This window comes from Periplaneta americana, chromosome 12, assembly GCF_040183065.1.
Source record: "Periplaneta americana isolate PAMFEO1 chromosome 12, P.americana_PAMFEO1_priV1, whole genome shotgun sequence".
Taxonomy (NCBI): Eukaryota; Metazoa; Arthropoda; class Insecta; order Blattodea; family Blattidae; genus Periplaneta; species Periplaneta americana.
Window position 1 is genome coordinate 93437858 of NC_091128.1, and position 17618 is coordinate 93455475.

The 17618-nt window shown below is 34.7% G+C and overlaps 1 protein-coding gene across 1 annotated transcript in view; it reads right to left on the reverse strand.

The window, feature by feature from the left end:
• Positions 1–1359: 1359 nt before the first annotated feature.
• LOC138710688 (small conductance calcium-activated potassium channel protein-like) overlaps positions 1360–17618 on the reverse strand; it is a 58935-nt gene continuing 42676 nt past the window's right edge. The window contains exon 2 of the mRNA XM_069841751.1: positions 1360–1590. Within this exon, the coding sequence (XP_069697852.1) occupies positions 1371–1590 (220 nt within the window). The 3' untranslated portion in view covers positions 1360–1370. The remainder of the gene's footprint in view (positions 1591–17618) is intronic.

Genomic DNA, 17618 nt, shown 5'->3' on the forward strand with positions numbered 1-17618 from the left:
CTTGGCCTTATAAGCTTTGACGGTAACACCTTTTGTCAGGTTTACTACGCTGCTATCTAGTTATTACATAAGGAGTCACGTCATAACTCCCATTTGAATTGCATTAGCGACTGTACTGCCATCTCGTGTTCGTTTACGGCGGACGGGTGGCGATCCTGGCGGTTGTTCTCTTCAAAGTGCTACCGATTTTAACATAGGGATAAGCAATCTGTTATATATGTGTTCTGTAGTTTAACTTTCTATATTTGGTAGTCTTATTTTTTTGTCCCGGTCTTGAATGGAAAATGCCTGTTATTATTCGGTTGAGAAGCTTTTGTCATCTAGTCTCCTGTCAAAAATTCTGAAAGTTAGAATTTATAAAACAGTTATATTACCGGTTGTTCTGTATGGTTGTGAAACTTAGACTCTGACTTTGAGAGAGGAACAGAGATTAAGGATCTTTAAGAATACAATTCTTAGGAAAATATTTGGGGCTAAGAGGGATGAAGTTACAGGAGAATGGAGAAAGTTACACAATGCAGAACTGCACGCATTGTATTCTTCACCTGATATTATTAGGGACATTAAATCCAGACGTTTGAGATGGGCAGGGCATGTGGCACGTATGGGCGAATCCAGAAATGCATATAGAGTGTTAGTTGGGAGACCAGAAGGAAAAAGACCTTTGGGGAGACTGAGACGTAGATGGGAGGATAATATTAAAATGGATTTGAGGGAGGTGGGATGTGACGACAGAGAGTGGATTAATCTTGCACAGGATAGAGACCGATGGCGGGCTTATGTGAGGGCGGCAATGAACCTGCGGGTTCCTTACAAGCTATTTGTAATTAAGTAAGTTGATAGAGTATGGGAATGGAATTCTTTACTATATTTTGTAAATGATAATCCATTTTATGGCCCAATTGTTGCAGTTGAGGAATACTTGGCCAAATTCGCGTTATTTCTTATTCTTTAACACTCAAAATGGAAAAGTAGTTGTGAAAAAGATTGAATTTTATTTGTCATTTTTATTCCACTATCTTTCCGAAATGGATATATTGTAATATGAATATAGGTGTGAATATCGAATAAACGTACGGCATTGAAAACGAAGTCGCCAGTAAATATGAATAAATATTACTATTTTGTTTGTTTCAGAAATAAGATTACATACTTGTAACTTTTTAATTATTTTTTCGGTATAGCTTATCTAAGTATTAATACAATTATTAAAATATTTCTTATGATTTCGTGTAAGAGTTTTCCATTTCACTAAACTACTATGTTCAAAATGAATATTTTGAAGTGACAGGTAAGATATTCTCGCTTTAGTCACGCTGTTCGCATGTCTATGTACTCTATGAAAGCGCCTCACACGGTGGAGCACAGAGCTACACAATGGTTAGTACCTGTTTGAACTGCCTGATGGCGCCATTGATCCGCAGAGAGTCCGCCGCAATGCCAGCTATGCCGTCTCCGGGTTCTCGAAGCTGTCGCAACGAGACGCTCGGTTGTGAGGGCGCACTGCCGTGCAGATGGTGCACACATTGGCCGCTACACGACGCCGGTGCGGACGCTTCCGGTTGCGAGCTCTGGCGAATGATGCGTGAACTACAACAATAGAAAAGCAAATTTGTAATAGTAACGTTACTATTGCAGTCACTCAAGTCTCCTGCTATCAATGTTTTCTTAAATGTAATTAATACCAAGGGGGCGAAACAATTATCCATATGAAAATAATGTACCAATATTTGTTAAGCATTTGAAATTTTAACAATTTAAGTATTATTCTCTGTGGACCAACAGCAAATATAAAAATGTAAAATAATCTTCCCATTTAATATGTATTTTTGTTGTTTCCTTATTATAATTGCAATAATAAATGCATATTTAAAAAAAATATATTACACTTAGCGATCATGTTGAAAGGCATAAATAACTTTGTATTTCTAAAAATACACGATGATTCAAAAGTTCCGATCCATTTTATTGAAGAGTTGTACTGAAATTAATGAATTGTACAGGGTATCCCTAAATTAGACCGACAAAATTAGGGAGCAGATAGATAACCTTCGTGGAAGCATATTTTGTTAAGGAACTCATGGGCTGCGACGCTTCGTTTCATTACAAGAAGGCGGGAACGGATAATCACTTTTTTCAGTCCAGAGGGGTGTGTCATTACTACTATCACTCGGTTTGTTTACATCCGGAGCCCAGTATCATTTGGTATCGATTACAGCACGTTTTTTTACTTCCATTGGTACGATCTCTTGTTATCCGTGTTATTCGTCCACGTAGTTTAGTACTTGTACTGCACTCATTCTGTTGTAATTTTCAGTACAGTTTAATGCGTCGTTGGTTTCGTTTTTGTGTACGCATTTTTCCTTTGTTTGGATTAACAAACAGATTCATGTGACACAGAATCGCTTGTTATTTGCACATACCTACTTACTTTATTCCGACCTGTAATTCCTTCTTGCACTGGAATGAAGCGCCGCAGCCCATGGGTTCCTTCCACGAAAGTTATCTATCTGCTCTCTAATTTTGTTGGTCTAATTTAGAGACGCCCTGTACATAAATTATGTCTTTGGTGATACTATGAGATAACATATACGCAGTGCAGTGAAACTGGTCTCCCATTTCAGGTCAAACTCCTCAACGCTATACAGTTTTGGCAGAGTTTCCACACAGCTACAAGATATGAATGTCATAATGCAAATTTATAATAATTTCAGTTCAATGTTGAAATTTAAATATTCGAATATCATCTATGTAACCCAAGGCCATTAGAAGTTCCGATTTTACCGGAACTGTTCCGGAATTTGTTACTTTGTCCCGATATTCCGTAACGTTTTCTCAAGACGCGAAATATCTCTCTTTCCTTGCAATGATTGAAATATGACCCATTTACTTTCACTAGTAAAAACGTTTCGAGGTTTTATTTTCCCGCGAAATGTAATGAGATTCAATATTGCAATAAAAGTGTCTTGGTAGCTCCGGTTAGGTGGAATTGTGTTGTACCAAAGTGTAAAGAAAAACTATGTTACTATGGACAACATTGTTTATTTGGATACAAACTCAACAGGAAATATTATCACAAATCTATTATTGTGAGGAGTAGGCCTACATGCAACATACTCGATTTAAGGGTTATCACTCTATTGTTTTTAAGGTATGGTAAGTTATATGTATTGCTGGTGTTGCATTAGTATTAAAATTATAAGCAAATTTAATATTTATACTTTTATCTTCTTTCATAGTAGCATAATTCAGCATTTGCAACTGCCTGAATTTTAGTTTGTAAAGTTTGTGTTTGCTATCTCGGACCTAAGAATTGTCCCGGGTTTTTACTTTGAAAACATCGTCAGCCTGATACAATCATGAACATTTCCAAAGAATTGGAAATAATTTTAGTTCAGTGTTGAGATTCAAATATTCTAAAAACACTATACAACAGTAAATATCTCCAAAAATGTTTCGACTTATAATTTCTAACAAAATAACCACTTTTAGAATAAACATAACACGCAATAAAATAAAGAAAATTTTGGTAACCATAATTTATGATAATAAAAATAACTATATTATGAGTAATGATATAAATGAGATAAATCAAATAATTTGGAATCAAATCACTCAAAAAGAAGAAAATTAAGCAGCAAATAGAATTTCATGTCCTGGAATTTTCATGACACAAACTACCTTTATGAATAATGCGAATTAATTCTTAAAGAGGATTATTATTTGTGTTATTTTTATTTCAAAATGTTCGTAAACATATAGCGAACAAATACGTGAAGTAAAAAAATGGAGAAAATGAAAATAATGTCTATCTTTAAATTACTAATGGATTTATTGGAAAGAGACAATAATCCTTAAGAAATATTTAACGTTTAAGGAATATTCGATGTTTCAATAAAAAAAAAATAAAGTGATTTTGGTGGAACGCAAATGACACTGGTCGCCATGGTATTACCCGATAAAATAAAGAATGTGAACAAATAAATTCCTAGACATATTGAACTCCCCATATATAGAAACCTGTTTGGTATAGGTTATAATACATGGGGCACTTGCAATAATTAAAAAAGTAACTTAATGCTAATGAATGCTTTGACATGGACGGTATTACTCATAATATGTATATCTGTACAGATGGATAAATAACAATAACAATGTTTGCGTGAAATTCTCATGTAGCTTGTATTGTGTAGTGTAAAAGTGAATTATTGTCAATTTGTATGTAGCTCAACAACAGTTCCGTATTTGTCCACTTAATAGTATATTGTTTTAATATTTTATTATTATTATTATTATTATTATTATTATTATTATTATTATTATTATTATTATTATTATTTCTATTACTGTAGGATTCACTAGCTTAGCTTTTTTCTTTCCGCTTAATAGGCACAGTTAAATCTTACGGGAAAATTGTATTTATCCTAATTCCACTACCCTAAGGCCTAATTTCTGTCTAGACATAGACAATCATAGAGATTTTCTCAAATCCTCTGTCACTGTTTATCTCCTGCAATTTTCTGAAGAAAAGATATTTTATATAGTCATGTTTTGCAACAGAGTACAGGAGATCCAAGTAAGAAATTTAACATATAGGCCTACTTCTCACTTGTTGCCAATACGTCACTAAAAATTGCTGGGGCTGTTGATTAAGCCACCCAAAACACCATACCTACGGTTTATGACCTCTCATAATCAGTTATTGAACACGTACATAATAGTAGGGGTGTTTGTTTCATTCAGTTAAAATTATTTATTTATTTATTTATTTATTTATTTATTTATTTATTTATTTATCATTTGTTTACTTGTTTATTTATTTATTCGTTCGTTGCATTCCATTTTTTAAAGAAATCCTAAAGTTTTTCTTTTTTCTGTCTCTTTCCAATTTAAAGTATTTTATTTATATGTGTGTACCTATAACATAGCAAAGACTCAATTACAAGGGACATAAAAATTATAGTCACTTTTCCCATTAAATGGAAAATAAGAAAAGCACGAAAAAAGATAAATGTAGATATAAATGCAAGATAGAGATACGGTATAAGTACAAATAAACATGAAGAGAAAGATAAATGCAGCTATAAATACAAGATAAAGGAAGGGTATAAATACAAATGAAAAACGATGAAAAAGATAAATACAGCTATAAATACAATATAGAGATACGGTACAAATACAAATAAAAATTAAGAAAAAGATAAATACAACTATATAAATACTGTACATGATAGAGAGATGGTACAAATACAAATAAAAATGAAGGAAAAAGTTTAATACAAGATAGAGATACGGTACAAATACAAATAAAAATGAAGAAAAAGATGAATACAACATAGAGATACGGTACAAATACAAATAAAAATGAAGAAAAAGATGAATACAAGATAGAGATACGGTACAAATACATATACAAATGAAGAAAAAGATGAATACAAGATAGAGATTCGGTACAAATACAAATAAAAATGAAGAAAAAAATGAATACAAGATAGAGATACGGTACAAATACAAATAAAAATGAAGAAAAATATGAATACAAAATAGAGATTACAGTACAAATACAAATAAAAATGAAGAAAAAGATAAATACAAGATAGAGATATGGTATAAATACAAATAAAAATGAAGAGAAAGATAAATACAGCTATAAATACAAGATAGGGTTACAGTATAAATACAAATAAAAATGAAGAAAAATATAAATACAACTATGCATACAAGATGTAAAATATAAAAATGAATTTTTACGTGGTTATTTAATGACGCTGTATCAACTACTAGATTATTTAGCGTCCACGGGATTGGTGATAGCGAGATGGTATTTGGCGAGATGAGGACGAGTTGCCATAGATTATCTGACATTCACCTTAGGGTTGGGGGAAAGATCGGAAAAACCCAACCAGGTAGCCTACTCAGTCCAAGAGGGAATTCGAACCCAAGCCCAAGCGCAACTCCAGATCGGCAAGCAAACGCCTCAGCCGACTGAGCTACACCGGTATTTAAAAATGAAAATTTAAGAGTAACTAATAGTAATATTATTTTAAATCGACTGTCTTCATTATTTTAATAAAATAAGGATTATATTTAATATAGCTACTGAAATATATATCCCTTAATTTACATTAATTCACTTAATTTGATTTTTTATAAAATAAGGTGTTCGGTCTTTTCGCAGTGTAATAATAGTGACTTAAAATTGGTGCCCAAGCGTTAAGCTGGATTTGTGACAATATTTCGCTATTATGCAGTAGACCGCTGAATATTTTATAAATAAAAGTTGCTCAGCAAGTAATCCCTCACTGGCAAGACACACTAAATTCAATTCAGTAAGTAGAGTGTTATGCGAAATTCTGAGAGACCAAAACACTAAGTTTAATTAAACTTTCCAGACGCGATATTAAACTCCAGTATGAACGGTTTATAGAAACAGGAAGTATAGAAAACGCGTTGCACCAAGTAAGGCTCTCTGTGCCTCATAGTTGAGGGTGAACTCATACGGGAAGCATTCCAAGGCAGCCCTACAAAGTCAATTCGCCGAGCATCACGGGAGCTGCAGATTCTAAGGTCATCTATATACAAAGTGCTATTGAATATTGAAGGATACGTCAATGCAAATTGGAAGAATTCAATTCAGACCTGTAGCCATGGCAAACTATAGTGGTATTCAATTGAAAAATGTGATTCCGGGGAAATTGAAACAATGAAATCTCAGACGGCAACAACACAGAGTATGGTATGCATTTCCATAAAATGATTCGCTACTATATCACGGTAATATAAACACATGAGGCGGAATTTTTGTTTGCCTAACACGAAAAATATATTGTGCCTCAAAATAAATTTGTATTAATTCAAAACAAATTTCTTTTAACTTTGTACACTTAGCGCAACAGTCATAAACGAATTAAGCTTTTAAAAATATTGACTTGGTCTGTAAACCACTATTTCACAGTAGTTATTTCCGTTTAATTCGATGGAAACTTCTTTAATTTCAATTTATACTTTAGTCTTGAAAATAGGTAAGCTTAATAGTCTAAGGGGGTAAATCTGGGAAAGGATATCAATTCAAAGCCAGCGTCATCAATTTTCTGCAACGCAATCAGGTATTTGTAATTGGGTTCATTTTATTGGAAGAACAGTAGTCTTACACTTTTGGAATTGACACCACGACGTTTTTTTCGCAACTTTTCCCGAAGCTTAGTAGGTATTGTAGAATAAACCTCCCCCCCCCCAATTAGAGCTTTATCTTGCCATATTCCGCCTCTATCCCACAAAAAATAATAATAGCCTATTTCTTCGTAAAACGTATTATATGTCTTTCTCGTGTTAAATTTTACATTACCTCGTTACATTTGTTTCAGCCTGTTACCGGCCATCTTCAGAACTGATTGTTGCTTGTCTTGGCGCCTTTTGTTTTGTTTCCTGTGGGGGTGTGTTTGTGTAGTGTAATGTGGAGTCAAAGAGTGTGTTCTGAAATTGAGTTGTGTGTTGAGAATTTCATTTGGATATGTTTCTGTGTATCTATATATTTCGTATTGTTCTAGTGTATTTATTTTCTGGCTTTTTGATTGAATGTGTAGAATTTCCGTGTCTCTGTAGGTGTGGGTAGATCAGCACCAACCAGTTCTGAAGATGGCCGATAACAGGCTGAAACATGTTAACGAGGTAATGTAAAATTTAACACGAGAAGGACACATAATACGTTTTCCGAAGTGATAGGCTATAGTGTTAAAAGTTGTGTATCAAGATGTAAAATAATAATGATAATAATAATAATAATAATAATAATAATAATAATAATAATAATAATAATATGACCTTTCTTGCCGCTGATTTTTGAAAAGAAACTTTATTTGGACGGGGAGAACCAGAGTGTTTCTATTATTTTAGTTCTTCTTTAGTTTCATTCATGGGATATAAAGAGGATATCCTTGCCCTTACCTTTAGTTTCAGGATTGTAAAGAGTGATCCATGTTTCGTCTATAGTTATAATACGATCCAAATTTCTCGACTGTTCAAATGTTACAATATACTGTTTACATTATTATTATTCGTGACGGATGTTCATTAATATGTTTATGTAGAGATATGCGGGACAAAATATGTAATTATATGTATTTTAAAAGTATTTCATAAAACTGACCCTATATCTAAAAGCATTTTAATACTTGTGAAAAGTAAATAGAACTGTATTTATTAATGGTGAAAAATATCAATAGGATATTTGGAAAGCGCAGGATGATTACGAAAAATTATCAGGAAGCAATCCAGCAGATTATAATATTTTCTCTAAACAATTCAGAGAATCCTGCGTTCAAATCTGAAGAAAAAACTTTCTTCCAAAGACTTTATCCTATACTTTAAAGTGATCTCTTACGAATTGAGTACCAGCGGTATTGAATTTATTACTTTTTTTGCTGTTATTTAACGACGCTGTATCAACTACGAGGTTATTTAACGTCTATAGGGTTGGTGATAGCGAGATGGCATTTGGCGAGATGGGGACGAGGATTCGCCATAGATTACTTGACATTCGCCTTACGGTTGGGGGAAAACCTCGGAAAAACTCAATCAGGTAGTCAGTCCACGGGGGAATTGAATCCACGCCCGAGCGCAACTCCGGATCAGAAGGCAAGCGCCTCAGTCGACTGAGCTACTCCGGTGACTGGTATTGAATTGAAATGAACGTATTTGAGGTGGGCATTATGACCCAGCACTGCGACCTTTCAATATTTACAGTGCTTCACTAACACTCAATCTAGGCTCATTCCCAAACCCATACCGGCTGACTACACTAAGGTTCGCTGTGTACCCAGGTTTCGAGCACGCAACCCCACTCGTCCCTAGGTCAGCTCCCTTCTTGCGTCGCCAGCCAGAGTTCCAGAAATGCTATGGAATGATGACGGAATGGAGAAATTTTAACTGAATAATATAGATAATATGGGAAATTCAGAGAACATTAACAAAAACCCAAATGCGACCTTGTCGTCCAAAGTATCACCACAGTCTAGTATATACAGTCACGAAGCTTGAGTTGTTGCGGGTACTAGGAACAACAGACTGTGCCATTCTATTTCGCATTAGCTGTGATGAGGCGATACTAGCGATCCTCGTGGTTAGCAACTATCTATGGATGCATATCCCCTAAGTATTAAGCTTCGTGACTGTATATACTAGACTGTGGTATCACTACAAATATTTCAATGAAAAATCTCATGTCTGACTGAAACTCGAACCCGGACTTCCTGCTGTTAGACTGAAGGTCTCACCACTTAGCCACCGCAGAAGAACACAAAAACATTAATAAAAATGTTTAATATTTATGCCATGGAAGTCGTTATATTTTCACTAGACTCCAAAATTAAATTCTTGTCAACACCAACCCAAAATCACTAGATATGGAGAAAAAGTAGCCAACTTGGTATCACTGACTTAACCTTGTCACAAACGTCAGCCAATCGCTTTCCCATACCCAATAAAGCTCTTTTTCTATTATACTAGTTTCTGATAGGTTCTTTTCGTCTTTCATATATTACATCTAGACTACCATTACTCATAGCTACGTAAAGTAAAATTTTTTTGTCGTACAGAACTTATCTGTTACGGTAACAATAGTTATTAGAGGAGAAAAAATCGCTCCGGCGCCGTAGATCGAACCCAGGTCTTTGGTTTTATGTACCAAGCGCTTTAACCATTGAGCTACGCCGAAGTTCAATGCACATCACCGGATCGAATCCCCCTCCTCTAATGGTTTTCCATTTGTGGTCTTACTCCATGTTCGACACACGCACACACGCACGCATACACAGACATAATAAGTCAACTGCCATTATACAAGGAGCGCACTCAACTGAGTGACTTGGTTGGCCGGGATTCCACACTATAATATGCACTGTTGGGCCAAGAATCTACGTAAAGTTTAATTTTTTGTTCCTACAGAACTGATCTGATATGGTAACAATAGTTATTAGAGGAGAAATACTTCGGCGTAGCTAAATGGTTAGAGCGCTTGGTATGTAGAACCAAGGACCCGAGTTCGAGCCCCGACGCCGGAGCGAATTTTTCTCCTCTAATAACTATTGTTACCATAACAGATAAGTTCTATAGGACCAAAAAATGAAATTTTACGCAGATTCTTTGCCCAACAGTGCATATAGGCCTACTATGGAATCCTGGCCAACCAAATCACTCAGTTGAGTGCGCTCCTTGTATATGGCAGTTGATTTAATATATACAGTATGTCAACATATGTCGAACATGGAGTAAGGTCACAATGGGAAAAACACTAGAGGAGGGGGATTTGATCCGGTTCTGTGGATTAAACTTCGGTGTAGCTCAATGGTTAGAGCGCTTGGTACTTAGAACCAAGGACGCGGGTTCGATCTCCAGCGCCGGAGCGAATTTTTCTCCTCTGATAATTATTGTTACTATTCTATATTACAATCACCGAGTTTCCGTATCTTCCACTAGGGTTCATTGTAATATGAGTACAATTAATTTTTATATAAGTATACTCATATTACAACGAACCCTAGTGGAAGATACTGAAATTCGGTGATTGTACTATAGAACTTTTACGGTATCTAAGATCTCGGATTTTTAGTCTCTAATAGGATAGGCTGCAACAATTTTTCGTAAAAATCCCAAAATGTATGCTACACGACAAACTCTCAAGCGATGGTTTTCCGTAAAACTAGGTGCATTAATGAACGTATGTTTACCGAGCCTGAAAGTCCGAGATCTACTAATGGTGTACTCGAACTTATCATTGAATAACAAACTTTTCCTGCAACTATTTAAAACGGACATGACTCTTTTACGTCCAATAAATCTACGACATGGGATTCACAACTTTACTTTCCTCCCAGAGGATTTGTAAGTTGACAAAAACAAACATTTGACAAAATAATAACTCGGGATTTGAATGAAACTGAATTCTATGTGCTGCTTGTTTCGCGTCCATTAAAAGACGATCAATAACAACTCCGAGTTGAACACCGCAGGGAATTCATTGAGGCCACTGAAACAAACCTAACTTCCTGAGTTCGATTGTTGCGGATGACGAGACATGGTGTTTCAAGTACGAACGTGAAACAAAACGATGGACTGCAGAATGAAAATCAGCAAACACTCCTCGTGCCAAGAAAGGTATAAAACCAGAACAATGCTAATGATTTTCTACTGTAACAAGGTAATTGTGCACAAAGAGCTCGTTACCACTAAGCAGTTACTTATACATATTATCTGACCATTTTTAAAACGCTTGTTTCAGAGAATCCGACATAGACGACCTCAAGTATTGAGAAGTGGTTAATTAGTTTCTGTTGCATGGTGAAGCACCGATGCATATAAATTTCATTGTTAAGAGGATTTTTGGTCAGAACAAAACTCTGCAAGCTGTTTCAACCACAGTATTTACCGGAATTAACACCATGTGATTCCTTTTCGTTCTCAGAACTCAAATTACTGCTGAAAGAGATTTATTTTATTTGATGATAGCCTACCAGTGAAAGATTTATATAGAGAGGACTGAATTTCAGATGCAGTTGTCCGTCATTCCTTCCATTTGCTCTACAATATTGCTTATGCATGAAATAACTGCATCTTTCTCCTCATTAGGAATGTGGGGGTAACTTGGGAACTGACAGTCACGTACAAGTGCAACTCTTTTCCGATACTATTCGTATTCCCCTTTTTATCCTTATATTCCAACTGCCCTCGTCCACTTGTTCTCCTAGTATTTCCCTTGCTCTCAATGTATTTTCTTTTCCGTCCTTGTATTCCCCTTGGTCTCTTTTTATTCCCTGCGTTCTCCTTACTTCATATTTACCTTGTTCTCCTTGTACTGCAATTGTTTTTCTTCCAGTTCCTTTGTTCTCCTTTATTTATACTATTCTCCTTGTTACCTCCCTGTCCTCGTTGTCTTACATTTGTTCTCCTTGTCTTCCCCTTATTTTCCTTGTAATTGACTTGCCATTTTTATCTTTGAATTCCATTTCTAAATGTCTTCCCCCTTTTCTCCTTAACTTCCCCTTTTCCTCCTTGCATTCTCTTTGTTCATATTCTCTTCCACACCGCCAGAAATACAAATAAAACAACAGAAAAAATCAAAATATAAACAAGGTAAAACTACCAAACAAAAATATGTGTATACAGGTTACAGTCACACAAGCTTTAAATGAGATAACATTGTCTTGAAGTTCAGCAAAATACACTCCTCGTTCCATATACGCACACTTAGCGTTGACTCAATTTTTTACAGATCGTATATTTTATCTCTGTCGGTCAGTGACCGTTAAATTCCAAGGGTGCTATTCATAGACATTTCGCTAGCCCGGGCTACGAGCGTGCTAAACAGGATTCATATCATATCATATCGCTGACAATGGTTTATGAATACGAAAAACGTTAGTTCGCTGATCATCCACCGAAAGCCCGCGCTAAGAATGTCTATGAATACGGCCCTAAGTGTCTTATTTTAGTCGTATCAGCGTATTAAGACTTGGTAAATTATATATCACAAATTCAGAACATATTAATTATATAGTTTTTTATTTTATATGCAGGATACAGATACAGTATAGTTTCGCAAGAAGGCATGGTTTAACATACAGAATAATATTCTGAGAAACATATATTTTAGAAATTTAGAGAATATTCTTTGCGCAAAGCTTAACATACTACATTGTTAACATAATTATACCGACAGAATTTCGCAGTAACACATTTTTGGACATAAACAACAATATTTTGAGAGATATATAATTTAGAATTAATACACTGTTATTTTCAGTGGGCTTACGTATATTCACATACTACATTAGAAACATGACAAAAATATCACTGAATTGCTTTTTGATATATATATATATATATATATATATATATATATATATATATATATATATATATATTACAATTCTTTATTTTCCACTCTATCTCGCAAGGAAGTTATATAAATGGAAATGCGAAAACACGAAGTTTCTAAGTGAATGTCTGCAACTTTGAGAGCGATTTTCCTTGCGCTATATTTTAATACAGCCATTACAAATGCTAGTCGCACTGCAATTCCTATTGTTTAAAATCGAAAGATATTTTAGTGGCTATCATAGGAATATGTGGGATAAAAACATGTTCTCCTTGCGTTTAGCCAGGTAATATTGTAACTTCTATTACGTTTTGCATGAGTTTTTTTCACACCAATTCTTCTTAAATTGCATAATGAAGTGGGTTCATATTTCCCAATAGTACTATTAGTGATTCTATATTAAAAATTAAAATTATGTCGTGGCAATCCTTGTGGTTTCAAAGAATTAAAAAATTCAGTTATAAAACACACCCTGCTCACTATCTACAACTGTATCGAGAAACTCACAATACGGTCTTGAAGTGAGTAAAGATTTTATTGCATGAATTGTCTAGATTTCGACCTTTATGATGGATCAACAGTATTGTACTAATTTCGTGTTATTTTTTCCAAGGTCTTCTAAAAGTCGACTTTGAATACAACAGACAAAAATAAAGAACAAATTGACTCTAAATGATTACATTTTAATATTACACATGAATATTTTATCGTATTTATTTATATTTTGTTCGGTTAAGGCGCTTGCCTACCGGTCTGAAGTTGCGCTCGGGCGCGGGTTCGATCCTCGCTTGGGCTGATTACCTGGTTGAGTTTTTTCTGAGGTTTTCTCCAATCGTAAAGTGAATGCCAGGTAATCTATGGCGAATCCTCGGCCTCACCTCGCCAAATACTATCTCGCTATAGGCCTAACCAATTCATCGACGCTAAATAACTAGTAGCTGATACAACGTCGTTAAATAGCCAAATACAAAAATTATATTTTGTTTATTAATTTACCGTCAATTTGTCCGATTTTAATGCAGCCTATGTCCTTCTTCTGGTTATGAAGTTTAAATGTGGAAACTTTGGAAAATATCGGTTAAATCATATAGATTTTTATCGAGAACATTCATACATACATACATACAAGATGCGACATAGACCATGATAATCTCTCTTCTTTCGTAATGATAAAGTTAATGTAAAAATAAGCAATACTTAAAACTGATTTTAGCTTACAAGACTACCTTTTTTTGCAATATTTCAAAACAGAATTTATCATTGACTGACTTCAATTAATATAAAATATGCATATCGAAACAAATTTATAGACTTGTATTATGCAACAGAAATGACTGAGACTATAATTCCTCATCTATCATCATAAGCTTCATGGATCCGTTCCGTCTCCAAGATTTATAGTTGTTCTTGCCAACGTTTCATAGGTCTTGCAATTCTTCTTTTTCCCTGTGGTTTGTACCTGTATAATTGCAGTGGGATTCGGCTTGTTAGTATTCGCTGTAAATGTAAATACCAGTTTGTTCTGTATTCGTGTATTTTTTCTAACATGCAGTACTTGAAATGTTTAAATGTTTAATTCCTGACGTATAGACTCGTTTGTTATATGGCCAAGGAAAGTGTATCATGTCAGAGGTCTAAGTAATCGCATTTCATTCATTGTATTCATAGATGGTCACTTGTCACTGTTATCTGTGCATTCCGAACTGGCGGCTCAAGGTCAAGCAATGGACTGCATTTGACACGTGTGTTTACCCCAATCCTGGATCATTCTCCTCAACTAAAGTCGCTGGGACAGTCGGAATTACGAGTGCTTCAGTTAACAGTTTTCAGTTCAGTGACTCGTACGTGGTTTCTATTTTTGTATGTTTGTACGTGACCTTGAGCCACTAGTCGAAATGCACAGATAATAGTAGGCTATATTTTATGCGATAGGTCCCCCGCAGACTTTCGTGTTTAAAATGACAAAAAGGAACAGTTGAATATTCTAGAACAGATTTACACAGGCTGGTTACATGGAAACAAACTTTGTAGGTATTGTTGTGACTTAGCTTGGATATAATTTTATAGAAGAAAAAGTCTTGAATAACTTCTCACGAAATGAAATCAATATAGTGCAGCTCGTGTGCCATTTAGAGTTAATGTTCATTAACATATTAACGTAATTAGTAAGTTTATGCAGAGATGCGTGTGATTCGCTCACGTCCTAATTCTTGTTAGAGAACATGGTGGACGTACATGTTAAATGCTAAATGTCTTCTTTCTTTTCTTGTGGGAAATGACAGGTCTGGACCTTGGAAGTCTATAACCATTTGAACTAAAGTGTTGAAGCTTTACGCCCCATAAAACGAACCATCTTCTCTGGCAACCTTCAAATAAATATACGTTTACCCTTCAGAAAACTCCACTTTCTCAAGTGGAAGACTAAAAAGTGTTACGTGCATACTTCTTAATGTACCCTTCGTGGACGAGAGTATGAAATTCTAACGGTGTTAATGGCGACTTCGACGTATCGGAACCTGTTTCAAATTCAACACCACTAACATATTTCAAACTTCTTGAAAGTGAGGGTCACTTTAGAAAGTTGACTATTCCAATGAGAGAGGAAATTATAGCACAACATTTCAACGAAAATGAGGCTGTGCCATTTCCAGTCTTCTTCCAATATATTTTTATATCATGAGCATTATAACAATATAGGGTAAAGGTTGGTAATATTGTGATACGAGTAATATTGTGATAGTTCTTTCTGAGAATTTATTACAATTTTACTGAGCGAGAGAAAGATAGATTTTTTGCGTCGACGTATTAAAGGAATGTTAGTGGTTTAGTTTATGCATAAAACCAGTCCTTCTCTCGCTAAGTAAAATTGTAATAAATTCTCAAAAAGAACTATCAGAATATTACTCGTATCACAATATTACCAACCTTTACTCTATCTTACTAGATAATTTTCCGTCATGTTTTGAGCAAGCCTTCTGAACGAGAAACATAGTTAAACCACTAGCTTGAGTTTTATTGTTTTGGTAGACTAATGCATAGATACATATGTACATTTTGAATGTATTTTTAATTTTTTTTTTTATTTCAAACCGAGCAATTATGGCCACAAAATTGTAAAAAAAAAAAAAAAAAAAAAAATGGTTTGGGCGCTACAGGTAAAAATCACTTTTTACGTTACTACTGACAAAAAAAAAAAGAAAGTAGTATGCCAATTTAAATAATTTAAGTTGTATTTTATCCCACTGGTTGTCGGTAATGTTAGAAGTCCTCATGAAATAATATTTAGATCATATTGGTGATTATTATTATTATTATTATTATTATTATTATTATTATTATTATTATTATTATTATTATTATTATTATGAGGTAAATTTTTATGTAACTACTTCTTTTGATCTCATTATGTACCTAAATCGCATCTGTATGTAATTACTTAAATCTGACCCAGTTGTATGTTCAACTATGTAAGCAAATTTTAATCCTGGTTGAGTGTAAGAGAAGACCTTACGGCCTTATCTCAGCCAGGTTAATTTAAGTCATTATTATTATTGTTATTATTATTATTATTATTATTATTATTATTATTATTATTATTATTATTTTAGGTACAATTAGGGAAACACTACTCAAAGTAATTCTATCTATTAGGGACAATGTTGAAACGTCATAAAAATTGCAATTCTAACTCTCTTATATGGCTTCAATAATATGGAACATAAAAAGTCAGTTTCAAAGCTGCTGAGATGAGATTATTGAGATCACAAAAAGAATAAAGACATCCGAATAAATTTAAACATCCCAGACATTACTGAAACCATAAAGAAGAGAACGGCTGAAGAAGCAACGCAGGGACAAGCTTTAATATGAAGAGGAAAAGGTCAAAGATGCCTACTACACGGTTTATGATGACGATTATGATGATCGACGGTCAGTAATGTGGAAAGGAGTAAAGTTTGTTTCTGGCACTGACGGCATCTATGGACTCATGGCCAGGGACACATATCAATGCACGAGTGTGCAAACCTGATCTTCGAGTAACGAGATTTATAATCCTCGTATCCATGAAGCGAGGCTACCACGCGCGACCACCTCTCGCGGAAGCCTCGCTTGATATTTGCCTCGCGATTTGGTAGAGAGGCAAGAACGCTAAGCAGCGTGATTCATCAGTTAGTGCGCGCCAATCGAGGCAGTTAACATCAGGTTGCGTGATTGCATCTTTACCAACGAACAGTCCACACAGAGCGAGTGAAACGCTACGAGGCACCTTTATCGCACCTAACAATTGATTGATACTGGCTCATGGGTGAGGCCGACGCGAGGCATAATATCCAATGAGCGAAGCAAACATCATGAGTCTGCTTCCCTTCGTGGATACGCGGCTTTAGGACAATATTAACTTCACATTCTTATTATGTGTATACATATATATGTAGAAAATTAGTGAGATCTGAAAATGAAATGTACACAAGAAACAGATATAATAACGAAAATATTGGACAATGGTTTAGTGTGGTTTAGTAACAAGCATTATTAGAAACAATGTGTGTTCGATATAGAGTAGTGAACTGAACATCAAGAACGGAGTGATAAAAGTGTCAATTTTGAATGAATTAGAGGAGTGTAATAGGAAGTTAAGTAAAAGATAGAGATAGTGAAAATAGATGAGGAGTATCTTAACATATTTCGACTACTAGACGTTGATAATCGAGCAGTATTACCTATAAATACATTTATTCGAATTATC